At 53.1% G+C, this 15,597-nt stretch overlaps 2 protein-coding genes across 4 annotated transcripts; one reads left to right on the top strand and one right to left on the bottom strand.

The window, feature by feature from the left end:
• Window positions 1-396: 396 nt before the first annotated feature.
• On the bottom strand, window positions 397-7,189 carry CCDC142 (coiled-coil domain containing 142). The gene is made up of 10 exons (XM_027623846.1): window positions 7,157-7,189; window positions 5,892-7,125; window positions 5,486-5,572; window positions 5,259-5,408; window positions 4,994-5,124; window positions 4,808-4,921; window positions 1,560-1,674; window positions 1,176-1,353; window positions 849-1,048; window positions 397-690 (listed from the first exon to the last, which is right to left on the bottom strand). Exons 1-10 carry the CDS (start codon window positions 7,187-7,189, stop codon window positions 434-436), a joined length of 2,499 nt encoding a protein of 832 aa, XP_027479647.1. The 3' UTR covers window positions 397-433.
• Window positions 7,148-15,378, top strand: TTC31 (tetratricopeptide repeat domain 31). Of its 3 annotated transcripts, XM_027621866.2 has the most exons (13): window positions 7,148-7,259; window positions 7,423-7,511; window positions 10,731-10,833; window positions 10,953-11,188; window positions 11,358-11,441; window positions 11,987-12,043; window positions 12,144-12,224; window positions 12,341-12,535; window positions 12,816-12,867; window positions 12,957-13,047; window positions 13,136-13,277; window positions 13,495-13,596; window positions 13,779-15,378. In XM_027621866.2, the coding sequence occupies exons 1-13, from the start codon at window positions 7,220-7,222 to the stop codon at window positions 14,076-14,078; spliced, it is 1,572 nt and encodes a 523-aa protein (XP_027477667.1). In that variant the 5' UTR covers window positions 7,148-7,219; the 3' UTR covers window positions 14,079-15,378. The 3 variants fall into 3 exon arrangements, with proteins under 3 accessions (XP_027477667.1, XP_027477668.1, XP_027477669.1); XM_027621868.2 differs by lacking the exon at window positions 10,731-10,833 and having other exon boundaries at window positions 7,215-7,259; XM_027621867.2 differs by lacking the exons at window positions 7,423-7,511; window positions 10,731-10,833 and having other exon boundaries at window positions 7,199-7,259.
• The last annotated feature ends 219 nt before the right edge of the window (window positions 15,379-15,597 follow it).

Below are 15,597 nucleotides of genomic sequence, written 5' to 3'. Positions count from 1 at the left end.
ATCCAAGTGTAGAAATGCCTATTCCACCTCTGTGGTTCCTAAACTAACTTTGTGTTTAGCCTGGCTCCTGGGACTTAAAAGTGGCATCCTAGTCTCTCTGCTTTCTATTGGTTTTTCTCTTTCCCTTTCCTCTGGGATCCAACCCTATGGCCCTTCTCGCACCACCTAGCCCTGAGAGGTCTTCACTGTTGGGGAACTAGGCCTGACCTCCAGGTTCCAGGCTGTGGTTTGGCTCTTTACTCTGGATTGCAGGTACTGGATTGATCTTGGATTCCTCGCTTATAACTCCAGGCTCTATGTAGCTTGTGGTTCTCAGGTCACCTTTCTTCTAAGTTCCCAAATGTAGGCTTCTTTAATATGCAGTTCTAAATGTCTGGGTTTTTCCAGCCAGAGATGGGGAGCTCTGACTTTCTGGCTCCTGGTCCCAGGCTCCTTAGGATTCAGGACTGATCCCCAGGCAGGAAAGAAAAGGCAAGTGCCATCGGGGGCGCTGGTGCTGCCTCAAGGCAAGCCAGGCCTGCTGATTTCCCACCAGGTAAGCCTCCGGGCTAGGCCCCCCTCCCCATAGTGTGCTTAGCAGCTGAGCTGTCTGGGCTGGGGGTGCTCCAGGCTGAAGAGGGGGCTCCAAGCTTTCCAGGCTGTTGAGGCTGCTGCTGGGCAGTTCCATGGACTGGACCTCATTGCATGTACCTGAGAAGGCAGGAGTGGAAGACAGGCAGTGGGCAGGAGGAGGGGGTTTGACCACTAATGACAACCACACGAGGTCACTGATGAGGATGGGAGGTAGGGCACGTAAAGTAGCAAGGGGCAGAGCAAAGAGAGCCTAGAGTTGGGGAACAGTGACTCACAGCAACAGGGAGCCCTCCTCTGGACCTCAGGCTTGGGCAGGGGCTGCTGGAATAGACACAGCAGGGCCCCATCCAGCCTCTGGAAGATGTTGAGGGTGAGCAGAGTCTGGCGAAGTTCAGGGGACAGGCCCCACTGCTCCTCCTCCAGCAACTGCGGGACCACTCCAAAGTCTTGTCTGAGCTGCAGCGCCCCCTGCAGGCTGAATGAAGGCCAAGGTACAATGCGGCCACCTGCCTCTACTGCCTCTCCAACGGCTCTGCCCCACCTATCCCCTCCCCTTTTCCAGTTCCATCCCGCCCTCTGCCGTTGCCTCCTTTTCTCCCCACCTGAACCGGATCCCATGCGCGAGGATGTGGTCAAGCCAGGCACCCAGGAGGGCTGTCAGTGCCTGGCCAAGGGCAGGGGCCTGGGCTTGGGGTGGCAATCCCTGCAATCCTTGCAACACAGGCTCCAGTACAGTGCGAACAACCAACCCAGCATACTCGCTAGGAACGCTGGGCAGTTCTAGAGCGAGAAGAGAAAGGACAGGATATGAGGCTGTGGAGCTCCGCTGAGCCCCTGGCAGTGTTTGCGGGAAGATGATAGGATTTGCAGAGGCATAGAAGGCGAGGACAAGGCTGGAGACAGAGGAGTGGAGCTAGGATGTGGAGGGGACGGGAGACTATTATCCCCTGGGAACTGTGGAAGGGCATGCTGGGAAGAGGAGTTACCAGGAGAGAGACGATGCCGCCAGTACCGACCCCGTGGCATGTAGAGTTCGAAGCCCTGTGTGGCTTGTTTATGACATTCTTGAAAAAAGAGACCTAGTGACTCTTCAGGCAGGAGCTGTGGACATATGGAGAAAGTAAAAGGGGCTTATCTGTTAGGGACTTGCCAAGTTATGATGCTCTTCTAAATCTGAGGTGTTGAACCTGGCTTCCATAAAGCCCTAGAACAGAATTGTGTGCATAATTCTATGGGCTTGGGCGGTTTTGAGGAGAGATGCCCTAGCTTTTATTGGGTTTTCCTAAAGGCCTGGACCCCGAAAAGATTACAGACAATTGACATAGGATTACCCTGCTCTCCTCAGCTTGGTTCAGTGTCTAGAAATCCTCCGGGATAATTTTACTCTCTAGGAACATGAATAGGAAAAAAGGGGAGACACCCTCACCACTACGAATGTTCCAAAGCAAATGCTAGAGAGGGGGGTCTGCATGATCTATAGATAGGCAGAGGCTGAAGAAAAGAGGAATTGTATGATCTACATCCATGAAAGGAAGGCAGGAACTATATGCAGACCAGGAGCAACAACTGTAACTTTCTGAGATTCAGGAACTTTGGAATGTCCTTACACTGAGTATTTTTTACACCCTACTTCCATTTCCCCAGAGTAAACTATAAAGCAAGAAAAGGCCCATGTGCTGGTTTGGTTTCTGTGCTTTGATAGGTTATCTTTTTGGAATGGGAGAGCAAAAAAGAGGGGGGGGGTCTCTACAGCCCATCCTGGAGAGGAACCCCAAGAAATGGGTAATGTGGTGGCAGCTCTGTAAAGGCAAGGTGACTGAATGCCTGTTAGCCTGAAGGGAAGAAGGGGTCTGGGGGCCAGACGGGGGGAAGTGGAGCCCAAGCAGTTCCTGGTACATATCTGTCCTGAAAACAGCCTATCCTAAATCCAAATTCTTCCTCTCCTCTCCTGAAAACCAAAACTCCCTCTTATTTATGGCAAGGAAATGACCCTGTTGTCAACTGACATTTGTTAGGAATCTCCCTGCACTCAATACTCTGAGGACACACAAGGTCACACTATGAAATAGTCTTTCTGTCTGGGATGTCACAGCCCACCTGAGGAGAGAACTTACAATGTCTGATTCCTCTTTCCCATCCCAGTGCCATATGCAGAGGATGCCCAGAGCAGATACCCAACAGTGCAATCACCAGGCAGAGGAACGAGGCATGCAGAGTCCTTCCCACAATGGTTAGTTCACGTGCTAAGCACACTGTCCCTCTCCCTGTTCTCACAACTACCAAGAGCCAAACGCTTCTCTTATATCTCCTCACCTCCCAACCTGACCACTATAGCTGGGTCAGACTCTATCACAGCCTCCACACCCCTCCTGCTCTTCCCATGGCTTTCCATCATTCATGAGACAAAGCCCAAATTCTGTGGGCTGGTGTTCAGTGCCCTCCACAATTTTATGCTTTCTTCTCCACAGTCCCCCACCCAACCTTGGACGAAAGTGTGTGTGTGCATGCATGTGTGTGCACACACACACACGGAGTTTCTGCTTTGGTCAGGTCATCTCCCCACTACTCCCTAAAGGAACTAGGAACTTCCCACCTCCAGTAACCTCTGCCACTTGTCTGAGGCTGCCTAGCCACCAGCTCAAGCCACAGACCCTATATGGAGTCTCCCTAATGACATGCCTGCCGTGGCCTGCCTTCCTCAGAGTTCCCATGGCCATCACTGTCCAACATCCTCATGAGGAGCCTGCTCTGGGGTATGTTTAGTTGAAGGAGGCAGTAATAAATTGAGGTGGAACAGGCAGATGCAGATGGTAGATTAGGGCTAAACTGTGTGTGCTGTGGGGTGGGGGGAGGGGAGGCGCAGCGCATAGCACCAAAGCACTGTGGGTAAGCAGGAGTGCAGAGAGAAAAGGAGCATCGGGACAAAGCCCGAACTCTGTAGCCTTGCCCCTGTTCAGGGCAGAGGAGAAACTTGGGCAGGAAGAGAAAACAAAAAAACAGAAACATCTTCCATAGTAGGAACAGATACTGTACAAAATGGGGAAAAATTAAAATAGAAGTATAATAATTTTATTCATAAGTTTAGAATAAAATAAAATATTAGAAGACAGACAAGAGTGGATGAAGGTTATCACTGTGGAACAGGAAGCAGAGGTGGGGTGGGGGCAATTAAGGTGCTATGTTTTTCATTAGAACCTTCTGAAATAATATCCTATTTCACATTTAAACTATGGACATGTATTACTTTAATGAAAATGTAAATGATATATGTAGAAAAGAGGAGAAACATTGTCTCAAAGCTAGTAAGTAAAAGGAGGGGCCCCTGGGTGGTTCAGTGGTTAAGTGGCTGACTGGCTCAGGTCATGATCTTGGGTCCTGGGATCCAGACCCCCCACCCCCACCTCTGTGCACTCAGCAGGGAGTCTGCCTGTCCCTCTCCCTCTGCCCCTCCTTCTGCTCATGCTCTCTCTCTCTCTCAAATAAAAGCTTTTTTAAAAAAAAGTAGGCAAGGGGCGCCTGGGTGGCTCAGATGGTTAAGCGTCTGCCTTCGGCTCAGGTCATGATCCCAGGATCCTGGGATCGAGTCCTGCATCGGGCTCCCTGCTCCTTGGGAGCCTGCTTCTCCCTCTGCTTCTCTCTCTCTCTCTCTCTCTGTCTGTCATGAATAAATAAATAAAATCTTAAAAAAAAATAAAAATAAAAATAAAAAAGTAGGCAAAAGGAAAGAATCAATCATTTATCTTGCTTTTTCTCTATAAAATATACTTCAAAGTAACCAAGTAATTAATGAGGGCAAATTTTACTTTTATAGGAGTAAGTCAACTAATAAATGAAGAAGATATGATAGAACTGGAATATCACCACTTTGCACCCCCTAATAAAATAATGGATCTAGGTAGTGATCATCAGTGGCTATTAACATCACAAAATGAGAGCCTGACATATAGGTGAAACAAAATTGACCATGAGTTGATAATTGTTAAAAGCCTCAGTGGCAGGAATATGGGGTCCATTATACTCTTCTCTCTAATTTTGTATATGTTTGAAGTTTTCTGTAATAAGCTAAGGAAAGAGAGAACAAAAAATGAACAGAGCAAGAAAAAATAAATTCAGCAGAGACTCCAAGGAGATTCCAAGTCACTGGAATGTTCCACAACTACCACCACCCCAACCCCCAAACTGGGCACAGAACTGACTCTTAAACTGCCACTGTCAGGGCCCCTGCTCTTCTCACCTGGATCTGTGCAGTTAGCTTCTGGATCTCCAGGCCCAGCTGCTGCTCCACTTCCAGGGCCAAAATTTCCTCTGAGGCCAGTCTAGACAGAGCTGCTGCCTCGTGCAATAGAGGCTTTGGCAGAAACAGGAAGTGAGATTTGAGCCCAGCCCAGACTGCTCCCCTTCCCATTCGCTAGCTACTCACAGGTAAGTTCTTCTGGATCAGGACCAGGAAGGAACCTGGGGCCCACGCTGCCAGATGCTGCTGAGTTTTGCCCAAAAACCAGACCAAGGTGGTCTGCAGGGTACAGAGCCCCAGAGCAAGTGGTGCAGGACCTGGGGAGAGGAGGATGCAGTATCTGAGGGGTCACAGAACCCCTCTGGGAGGGGGCAGGCTTCAGAACAGAGTAAAAGAATAAAGGGGACATATTCAACTGTTCTGTTCCTCCATCCCCAGCACCTTGTCTCACCTGGAGGCTGACAGAGGAGTAGCCCTGACCTGGGTTCTCGAAGGGCATCCAAGAGAGGAGGGAAGAGCTGTTGCAAAAGTTCAGTGGTATGAGAGGATGAGGGAAGGCTGCTCTGATCTTCACCAGCAGATCCCAAGGCCTGGCAGAAACCTGAGGATGAGGGATACGGTTTGATGAGGAAGGGGCAATCTGGGGCTGTTTCACTCCCAATGCCCCTTCCTTCTCACCTTGGTCCCAGCTCCAGGTAAGAGACTGATGAAATAGGTTGCGACACAAAGAAGCCAACTCCTTCTCACACTCCTGAGGCAGGGATGCTAGTGGGAGAAATGGCTCTGGAGCCTGAAAAGAAGGCCTCTCTTTTCCAGAACCACTGCCCACTCAATGATGGGGGAAGAGGGGAGGCTTCCACCAAGACTGAAGACTTGAGTGGAAAACAAGACTGGCCTTGAAAGCCCAGATGCTATAGCCTGTCGGGTGGGGAGGGGGGCTAGAGGGGTGGGAGTAAGCGGTGGGGGTGGTAGTGTTCATTCTAAAGCGCCTGCTTTTGCAGTCTGGCTGGAAGGGGAGTGACGTGGCTAGGGAGAAGAAAGAGATCCCAGTCTTCCCCAATGCCCACCCAGGCCCATCACTCACCCTGACCCAGGGCCTGACTCAGCTGTTGTGCCGCTGCCCTGCGGTCCCTCCAGGGTCCTAGACTTAGGTCCAGACTCTGAGCACAAGCTGCCCACAGCAGGGTCCAGTACCGGCTCCAAAGGGCTCCAGCCCCTTCAAGCCCCAGTCCACTGCTGGCTGAATCCGCCACGTCCCCCAGCAGCCCCAGCAGCCCGGGCAGCAGCTCCCGCTCCTCTTGGCACCGACTGCGGAGCTGATCCCGCAAGCCCGATCCCTTGAGCGCCTCATCTAGCTGACGAGCCACCTGGCAACCCCGCTCCCCCGTCAGGAGGCGGAGCACACGGGCCGGCGGGAAAGGGCGCGCTGCCCCGGGGACATGGCTCAAGGCTTTTCCCTGCAGCTGGTGGTAGGCGGGAAGTGCCAGCAGCACGTCGGCAAGTTGGGACAACAAGCCGGGGCTGGCCGGCTCGCGACCCAGAGCCCGAAGCTGCATCTCGATGGCAGCATCCAGGCGCTGGGTTGCCAGTCCGACGGGACGCGCCAGGAGGAGCCGTATGGGAGTCTCCCGCAGGCCGATTCGCAGGACAGCCCCTCGGGAAGGGTGCGGTAGCAGGTCGCGGCAGAGCTGAGGCAAGGGGCCGGGGCCGGGGACCTGCGCGCTGGGACTCAGGATCCTCAGGAGGCGCACGGCCGCCTGTAGGTGGCGGGCGCAGTCCCGGGCATGGAGGAGCTGCTGCCGCTCGCGATGCAGCCGCAGCAACACCGCCCGGAGACGCTGCAGCGCGGGAGGTATCGGGCGGCCGGCTGCGGGCTCCCGCCACGAGTCCGCGGCGCCTTCCTCTTGGGGCTCTCCTGCGTCCGCCGGCGCCGCCCACCACGGCAGCCCTCCCCGAGCTCCGCGGGGCCGCGGGTACAGGCAGGGGATGCTCCCGGCAACCGGTAGCCACGGCCAGCCACGAAAGTCCCCGCGAGGAGTCCCCGCCTGCCTTCTCTCCCACTGCTCCTCCGCAGCGCCTCCGGGTTGTGCCATCAACGGCGGCACGGCAGCGAGCGGAGGCAGAAGGCCACTGGAGCGAGACGCCTGGGCCGTGGGGCGCCGTGTCCGGAACGAACCTAACGATTCCCACCTCCCCGCACTGCCCAACGCCCGCTGCCGCCGGGACTCCGCCCCGTCCCAGGGCCAGTCCTGTGTAGCCCGGGAGCCGCTGGGACCGTTGTGGACTCTCTCGCGCTCCGTAATCGGAGGCTTCTGCCCCTAACAAAGATGGCGGCCTACTCTGTCCTACTCCGCCCCCCGGCGGTATCAAATACCAGACCATCTTTCAGTTTCGGGTCACTGTTGATGGGAGATGGCGCCGATTCCGAAGACAGTGGGGCGGATAAAGCTAGGTAAGCAGGTGTGACAAGACGGGAAGGGGGTCCAGGAGGGGAGGGACAGCCCCACTTGGGTCTACCTGTTTTCAGTAGGGTCTTGTGCTTCACGCGGTGGGCGGAAGGCTCCGGCCCATCTATCCCGAGCCCCTTGACGCGCCACCGCCTTCCTTTACTATAGACTGTCCTCTGAGGCCTGGCTGCCCGCTGGGGGTCGCTGCTGTCCCCAAACTCTGCCAGGAATTCGGTCCTGAGGACTACGGCACCGAGGTAAAAGGACTCCGAGCTCTCCCTTGCCCTGTTTATTTCGGTCACGCCTCTTTCCAGCCAGCTGTGTTGAGCCCTGCCACAGCCGGGCGCCACACTAGGCTCCGAGCGCTCCGTGAAGGCGTGGCCTCGGGCTCGGGCTTGGAGGAGCGCGTGGCAGTTGGAGGGTGGTGGAAGAGAGCAGGACTGGGCGGACGAGGGTCTCTGAGTTGAGAATTGGGGAGTGGGTGGGAATTCCTTAGGGTAAGAGCTTATGAACAGAGGGAAGAGTGTGAGCAAAGACACCAAGGCAAGGAAGAGTTTCGAGAACCTCACTGAAGTGAGACCTGAGTGGTTTGGTTGGAACTGTAAGAAATGAACTGGGGAAAAGGCAGCAAGTAGCATGAAATGCTTTGTCTGGCACAAGGGCTTGGATGTCTTCAAGTAGGTGATAGGGTTATTGAGGGAGGGACAGCATCAGATTTGGGAGCACTTGAGAAGCTGTGTTTCCAGCTGCTTCCTGGGTATCTCCAAAACCTCAAACTCAGCAAGTCCATCAGTTAATTCATCTACTTTGCAAGTTGGCTGCTTTTCCTCTAACCTTAGTTTTGGCTGATAACGCAAACCGACATCCAGTTACTTAATGCAGAAATCTGAGAATCATTGTATATAATCCTCCCTTTCCTTTACCTCACACATTTAGTCAGTCACTAAAATCCACTTCGGAAATGTCTCTTGACTCAAGCCCATCATTTCCATTCCTGCTCCTGCTGCCACTGCCTTAGTTTAAGAATTCATTCTTTCTGTCATAGGGGCCTCCTAACTAAACATTCCACCCCTAGAATCACCTCCTTCCCCAGTGCTGTTTCCCTTGAGTGCTTCACTCCCCAGATCAGGCCCACTCCCATCAGTGACAAGACAAAGTCCAAACTCACTGGGTCACACAGGGTTCTTCAGACCCAGTCCTGGCTGCATCTCTAATAGAATAGTCTCCTCACCAATCTCTGTGCCTTTGCTCATTCAACACACTTACTGAGCACCACCAATGTACCAGGCACTGTGTTAGGTACTGGGAAGACAGGAGTAAACCAAACACAAAAATCCTTTTAGTCAATAAATTAGAAGCATCTAGTAGAGGCGGCCAGTCAACAAATAAACAATATAGTATGCCAAATATGAAAAATGCAAGGAAAAGTAAAACAAGAAGGATGGGAAGTGCTGAATGGAGTTTCTCTTTTTAAAGGGAGTAGTCAGGGCCTCCTGGGAAAGGTTTAAGCAGGGATCTGAAGGGGTGAGCCATTCACTGGGGAAAGAGCATCCCAGGGAGCAGAAGTAACAAGGACAAAAGCCCTGAGATGGGAGCACACTTGGTGTGTTGTAGGAACTTTAGAGGAGACCACTGATCACTGTAGCTAGAGGTGAGACCAGAGGGTAGGAGATGATTCATGGAGGACTGGGGAGCCAGATCGTGTTTGGCCATGTGGTGAATTAAGAGAGTACCATAGACTGTGCTTTGGGGAGAAGTAGAAGGTCAAGGTAATCCCTTTTTTGTTTGTTTTTAGAAATGGCTAGACTGAGGGGCGCCTGGGTGGCTCAGTCAGTTAAGTGTCTGCCTTCAGCTCAGATCATGATCCCAGGGTCCTGGGATTGAGCCCCATATCAGGCTCCCTGCTGAGGGAGCCTGCTTCTCTCTCTCCCTCTGCCTTTCCCCCAGCTTGTGCTCTCTCTCTCTCTCCCTCAAATAAATAAAGTAAAATCTTAAAAAGAAAGAAAGAAGGAAGGAAGGAAGGAAGAAAGAAAAGAAAGGAAGAAAGAAAAGAAAAGAAAGAAATGACTAGACTGGGCCAGTTAGGAAGTTGAATTAAACCCACGAGGAAGTTGAATTTGAGAGTAAGACTTGATGAATGCACACAGCAGTGTCCATGAAGATGCTGTTGAGTCAGGACTATCTCCTGAAGGATACCCTGCCTCTAAAACTGTTTAGAAAGTTGACTATACCTCCGTGATCTGAAGTCCTTCCTATGTGTTAGTTTAGCCCTCTGGAGTTTCATGTGGCTTCTAAGTTTCTCAGTCAGTGGGCTACCACCTAGTCAGGTGTGTGCTCTGTTTAGGCCTGAATAGGCCACACAGGGACAAGATGACTCCTGTCCTCCTCCAAAGCTGACACTAACTGAGGAAATGATTCTCCTGAGAACCACAGAATGTAATGGGCGAAGCCTTGAAGAGTCTTGTCTCATTTTGTGAATGAGGAAGCCAAGGTTCGGGAAGGTTAAATGACTTGACCAAAATCAAACAGCCAGGCAGTGGCAAAGCCAGAATTAAGATGCCAGCAGCAAAGTGTTCTTTCCGGTTCCATGCCTCTCGCCAATTGAGAGAACCATACAAAGCAGTGGACAATAAGGTTCTAAACTGTATAACACAGACTATGTGAGTACAGCTTGGTTGAGTGAGGGCAGAGATCATCGGAGATGAAGAGGTTTGAGGGAAGATGGAATTTGAACTGGACCTTGAAGATGAGACAAGGTGTGGTGAGAAGCTCCGAGCCAGGAGGGCTTTGGGGGCAGCTGGAAGGAAGATCCCAACACCAGAAGGAACCTGATAGCTGAGGGACAACAGCAGCCAAGCAGGAGCAAATTACAGGGGAAGATTAGGAGGGTCAGCCAGGGACCTTTTTGGAAGGCTCCAAATCCCAGGCTGAGGAGCAAAACTCATTCCTGCCTATGGCCCTAGCAGTGGGGGATTACTGGAAGTTTCCGAGTAGGGAAGTAACTCCTGAGAGCTTGGTTTTGGGGAAAACAGATGACGTGCAGGGGAGAGGCCAGCCAGGAACTACTGCTCTCATTTAGGCATGAGGTAGCTCCCGAGTAGCTTCTGTAGGGTTGCCCATGTTCAAGGATATGACAGGGGACATAGCTGGAAGAGCAGGTAAGAAGGCTCTTTCTGAGCCTCAGTGTAGCCAACCTAGTGGCAGGTCAAGGGGAGGAGATCTTATGTGATGAAGAAGGCTGGGCTGAGGGCCACACAGAACCCTTGGGAGCAAGAGAGTAGTGAAGGAGGTGATATACCAAGAAAACCAGAGAAGCGTGTCTTCAGGTGCTGAGTGGGGAGAGGTCAGCCAGTAAGGTTCTCCAGGCTCGGTGGCTGGTTTGTGGTCGTCATGGTGGAGGGGTCAACCCAGCCAGGGCCCTTGTTCTCTCCTAGAGCTGCCCCCAACACCAGCCTCCCCTCCCCTCCCCCTCCCAGGACATAGTGGATTTTCTCCGACGGCTTGTGGAGAGTGATCCCCGGGGCCTGCACCGGATCCACATGGACGGGAGCAGCGGGCGGCTACAGCTGTGGCACCATGGTGGGGCGTGCAGGGGCCGGGCCCAGGGATCGAGGCTGGTACCCTGGGGGGGCTGGCCCTCAGATGGTCCTCTCTCTCATGTACCTTTTTCTTTCCCTTCTCCCTATCCCTCCTGACAGATTACCTCCTGGAACATTTCTGTGATGAGGGGAAAACGCCTGGACAGAGTGACATGACCAAGGGGGTCAAGGGACTGGGCACCTACTGTGGTCTCCGAAAGTCCTTCCTATATCCTCCCCAAGGGTCAGAGCCCTGCCCTCCTAGCCCCCCTGCCTCTGCCTCTGCCTCTGCCTCTGGTGGTTCAGACAGCCTACTTCAGGTGGCCATGCCCCAGAAGCTCCTGCTGACCGAAGAGGTGAGACTGTCAGCAGGGGGCTTCACCTCTCCCAGTGCTCTTCTGGCTGCCAGATTCCCTCATCTGTCCCCTAATCTGGACCTTTCAGGGTCCTTTCATCCTGCTGGCCTCCCTTTGGCTGTCTTGGTCACTCTCTCTCTTTTCCTGTCACCTGCCTTTCCTTCTCCAGGAAGCCAACCAGCTGGCTGAGGAGCTGGTGGCTGAAGAGGAGCGCATGAAACAGAAAGCAGAGAAGAAACGACTCAAGAAGAAGGTAGCTAGAGGGCAGGAGGAGTGGGAACCCAGAGGGATTTGGGAGAGGGGAAGAGGGACACGTTATGAGGACAGGAGAGAACTCAAGGTGGCCCATAGTGGATCCTCTTGCGAGAGGGAGTGGATCCTCAGAAGCCTGGAGGTGAGGGTCTCGTGGAAGCCGTACGGCGTGGTGGTTCTGGAGTCACACTATACCACCTGGGTTGGAGTCTGCCTCTTTCTTACTGGGAGACCTCTGCCTGGTGACTCTCCTATCTGCTTTTTTATCTGTAACACAAGGATAACAACAAAACCTACCTCATGGACCTGCAGGGATTAAATGAGATAGTGTATGCAAAGCTCTTAACCCAGTACAGGACCTATAGTCTCTATTGTTCATGTAAAGAATTGGCTTCAAGATACAAGTTTGTGTGTGTGTGTGTGTGTGTGTGTGTGTGTGTGTGTGTGTGTGTGTGTGTGTGTGTGTGTGTGTGTGTGTGTGTGTGTGTGTGTTTACGTATAATGTTCAAAACACATCATCAGCATCATCGTCTCTATCATTTGCAGCGTCAAAAGGATCGCAAGCGACAGGAGCGCTTGGAGCAGGAGGGTGGGGAGCCCAAAGTGAGTGTCTGCAGGCAGGTCTGAAGAACACTAGGTGCCAGGAGGGTGGGCGCTGAGAAGGCAGGCAGCTCAAGGTGATCCCCATCTGCCTTCCCTCCAGGTCAAGGCCACCCCAAATGGGGATGGGAGCCCCCCATCCAGCCCCGGGAACTCTCCTCAGGGACAGTGTGGTGAGGAAGAGGTGAGAGTCCCCTTCCTTCTCTTCTTGGTCTCTGCCCGCCCCCCCGCCTTCCCTTCCCCCTGCTCCAGGACATAACCTCATCCCCATCCTCTCCTAACTTTTCTTTCTGCTCACAGGACTCACTGGATCTATCTAGCACTTTTGTGTCTCTGGCTTTGCGCAAGGTTGGGGATTGGCCTCCCAGCGCCCGCAGAGAGAAGGGACTGAGCCAGGAGCCTCGAGGCAAAAGCCAGAGCCCCCAAGAGAAGACGGGCCAGGAGGAAGCGAGCTCCCCAATAGAAGAGAGCCCCAGGCAGAGTCCTAAGGCAGAGGTGAGGTGACCAATAGAAGGAGTTCTCTGGCTCCAGGATTAAGAGACCTGGGGTCAGGCTCCATCATTGACACCCTGACCCTGGGTAGTTTCTTCTGCAGGAAGGTAGGGCTCTGACCCTTGGGGAGGATATAGGAAGGACTTTCAGAGACCCTCTTGCAGAACTGTCATAAGAATTACATAAGTTGGGTGATGCTGACTGCAATATTCATTGTTTGAATAAAGGAGGATTTGGGGAAGCTGAGGCCTGAGTCCGGCTTGACTTTGCTCCCTATCCCTAGGCATCTCCGGGACTGCTGGAAGCTGCCTTACACCAGAGCCAGGAGCTGGCAAGTGAGACTCTCTCTCTCTTTCTCTCCTTCCTCACCCTACCCTCCCTGGGATAGTCCCATCCGAACCCTCCCGCCTTCTTTCCTCTGCAGCGTTGGGTACCAGCTTTGCCCAAAATGGTTTCTACCACAAGGCTGTGGTTCTCTTCACCCAGGCCTTGAAGCTCAACCCCCGGGATCATCGGTGAGTGGGGGCTTGGCCACTGTGCTGGGAGGTCAGGGCAAGGCAAAGCACTGAGGATCCAGACTTTTGGCCACTTTGTCTTTATCAGGTTATTTGGAAACCGCTCTTTCTGCCATGAGCGGCTGGGTCAGCCCATGTGGGCCCTGGCCGATGCCCAGGTGGCCCTTACCCTGCGACCTGGCTGGCCCCGGGGCCTTTTCCGCCTGGGCAAGGCCCTGATGGGACTGCAGGTAAGGGGTCCGAGATTGGAAGCATAGGCGGAATTTGAGTTGCATGAGGCAGGGATTGGGTCTATACTGACATTTTCTAGTAAAGCTCCTAGTACCACAGTGTCACGGTGTCAGTGGTACTAGGAGCTTAAGCCAGTTTGAGGAAGGGGGCAGTTTTAATTTCCTTTACCCCCTTGATACTTAAACTTTCCTCTTTCTAATCCCTCTGGGACTAAAGCGTTTTGAGGAGGCAGCTGCTGTGTTCCAGGAGACTCTGAGAGGTGGCTCCCAGCCTGATGCAGCCCGGGAGCTCCACTTTTGCCTTCTGCACCTCACTCTGGTAAGAGAACCAGGCCCACTGGCGTGCTGAGAGGGGCCAGCAGGAGAACTGGCTGGGATTTGCACAGCGAGCGCCGCTCCCTTCTGCCTCCGGCAGGCAGTGGGAGCAGGAATGGGTGGGATGGGGGCTTGGGCTGTGCTGCTAAAAAGGAGTAATAGGTGCTTCTCTCTCTCCTTTCTCAGCAAGATCAGAGAGGAGGAATCCGGGAGCCACATCTGTCAACTGGGTTCCCTCAGCCATTTTCCCAATCTGGGCCGGGCCCCTCAAGCCTCCTGTCTGTCAGTCGCCCTCCAAGCACTGCTCCAAGAGCCGCTGGCCTTCTGTCTCCACCGCTGCATCATCCCCCTTGTCTCCTGAGCCACTCCAACTCACCCCTCCCCCCGACTCAGAGCAGACGACCCCACCCTCTCCATCTCCTGGGCACCTCAAACGGCCCTGGTATCCTGGGACTTCGGCCCCAGCATCTACCTCAGGCCAGATGATGGAAGACTTGTCCCTCACAGGACAGGCCATGTGTGCATCCCCCACTTCCTTGCATATCTTGAGACTTTGTAGTCTAAAGCCATAATTAAAGAAACCCCTGGTGGCCATTCCTCTTGCCACAGAGACCTGATGACAGAAAGGAGCTCCATGTCCACTTTGATTCTGAAGCAGATGGCTTCTTCTGGGGGCAGGAAAGAAAATAAAATCCACCAAGACTATGGAGGGAACTGTACAGAAGTTCGGGTTTTCAGACTATAACAGACCCAGAAGGGAGCATATAGGGCTTGCTCTCTTTTTTGGCTCTGGGGGACTCATTCACCAGCAGAACTCTATGCTCAGGAACGGGTTCAGGTGATGAATGAGGCCTGAGTTCCCCCCTTCATCTTGATAGATGCTCACATCTTCCTGAGCCCAGCTCTCACCTTGTTTCTTCTAGTCCCAGCCCCTCCTGCCTTGTTTCCTGTCATTTGGTGCACATTCTGACTTCTCCTTTGCCCAGTGGTCTCACCTCCTCCAACTGCTAGAAGAGTCATCGGGGTTGACATTTGGGAAGTCCCTTACCAGCATCTGCCTGGAGGTGGCAGGGTTCGCGCATCTCCATGGTGCCCCCCTGCTGGCTCTCCGGCTGATGGGACCTCAGCAGGCGCCCAGGGTGCTGCTCCCGTGGCTGTCCTCTTTCCCTGCTCCAGCACTGGGTGTTGTAATGAGCATTTCCCCACGTCAGTTCACTCAGTATTTCCACCAAGGGTCACTGCCCCCAAAGAAGGCTGTCGTTCCCTACTTGCCGTGCGAGAATCATGATCTTGTGGTTTCTCCTCTAAGATCCTGGCAGCTGTGCCTGGCTGCTTCCTCCCTAGCCCTGCCTGGGACTCTCAGCTCACTGAAATGTGGATCTGCAGGGGACTCTTGGTCTCCCAGAATGCCTTGCCCAGAGGAACCATTCATCAGGACAAATGATTCTTGCCACCCTATGGTCTTGCTCAACACCATTCACACCTGTATAGGAGATGTTGAAAAACCTCCTTTATATAGGGCTTTCCCAAATTCTTTTTGTTTATGGAGTAGGCTCCTTAAATACCATATAGCAGAATGAAGTCTGCCATCACAAGTTGGGTCACCTTGGGCAGGTCTCTCAACATCTGTGTCTCAGGTCCCTCATCCGTAAAATGGGAGTAATCCCTACTTCACAGGGCTGTTGTGAGGACTGAAAGTCAAAGTGTGAGAAAATACCAAGTGCCTCGTACATAAAGTGTGTTAAATAAACTGATTTTTATCTGCAACAGTCCTACATATTCATGATTCCCCCACAGTGGAAAGAAGTGAGTATGAGTGAATTGTTGCTTATGTCACAAGATACAGAGTTCTGGGGCTGTGGTTCTCCAAGTGTAGTCCCTAGACCAGCAGCAGCCTGGGAATTTGCTGCATATACACATTCTCAGGCCCCACCCTCGACCTTCTAAATCAGAAAGTACAACAGTGGGGCCCTGCAATTTGCGTTTCATTTAAGCCCTCCGGGTG

The sequence above is a fragment of the Zalophus californianus genome, chromosome 8, assembly GCF_009762305.2.
Source record: "Zalophus californianus isolate mZalCal1 chromosome 8, mZalCal1.pri.v2, whole genome shotgun sequence".
NCBI classification, from domain to species: domain Eukaryota; kingdom Metazoa; phylum Chordata; class Mammalia; order Carnivora; family Otariidae; genus Zalophus; species Zalophus californianus.
This window is presented reverse-complemented; position numbering and strand designations above follow the sequence as displayed.

Bases quoted from the DNA above. Each gene is read 5' to 3' on its own strand.
- CCDC142 (XM_027623846.1), bottom strand. From the start codon at position 7,189: ATGGTCTGGTATTTGATACCGCCGGGGGGCGGA. The intron at 1,675-4,807 runs GTGAGAAGAGCA...ATATGTCCACAG, and splicing joins AGCTAACTGCACAGATCCAG to CTCCTGCCTGAAGAGTCACT. The intron at 1,049-1,175 runs GTGGGGAGAAAA...GCCTTCATTCAG, and splicing joins GCGCATGGGATCCGGTTCAG to CCTGCAGGGGGCGCTGCAGC.
- TTC31 (XM_027621866.2), top strand. From the start codon at position 7,220: ATGGCGCCGATTCCGAAGACAGTGGGGCGGATAAAGCTAG. The intron at 12,225-12,340 runs GTGAGAGTCCCC...TTCTGCTCACAG, and splicing joins GACAGTGTGGTGAGGAAGAG to GACTCACTGGATCTATCTAG. The intron at 13,597-13,778 runs GTAAGAGAACCA...CTCCTTTCTCAG, and splicing joins GCCTTCTGCACCTCACTCTG to CAAGATCAGAGAGGAGGAAT.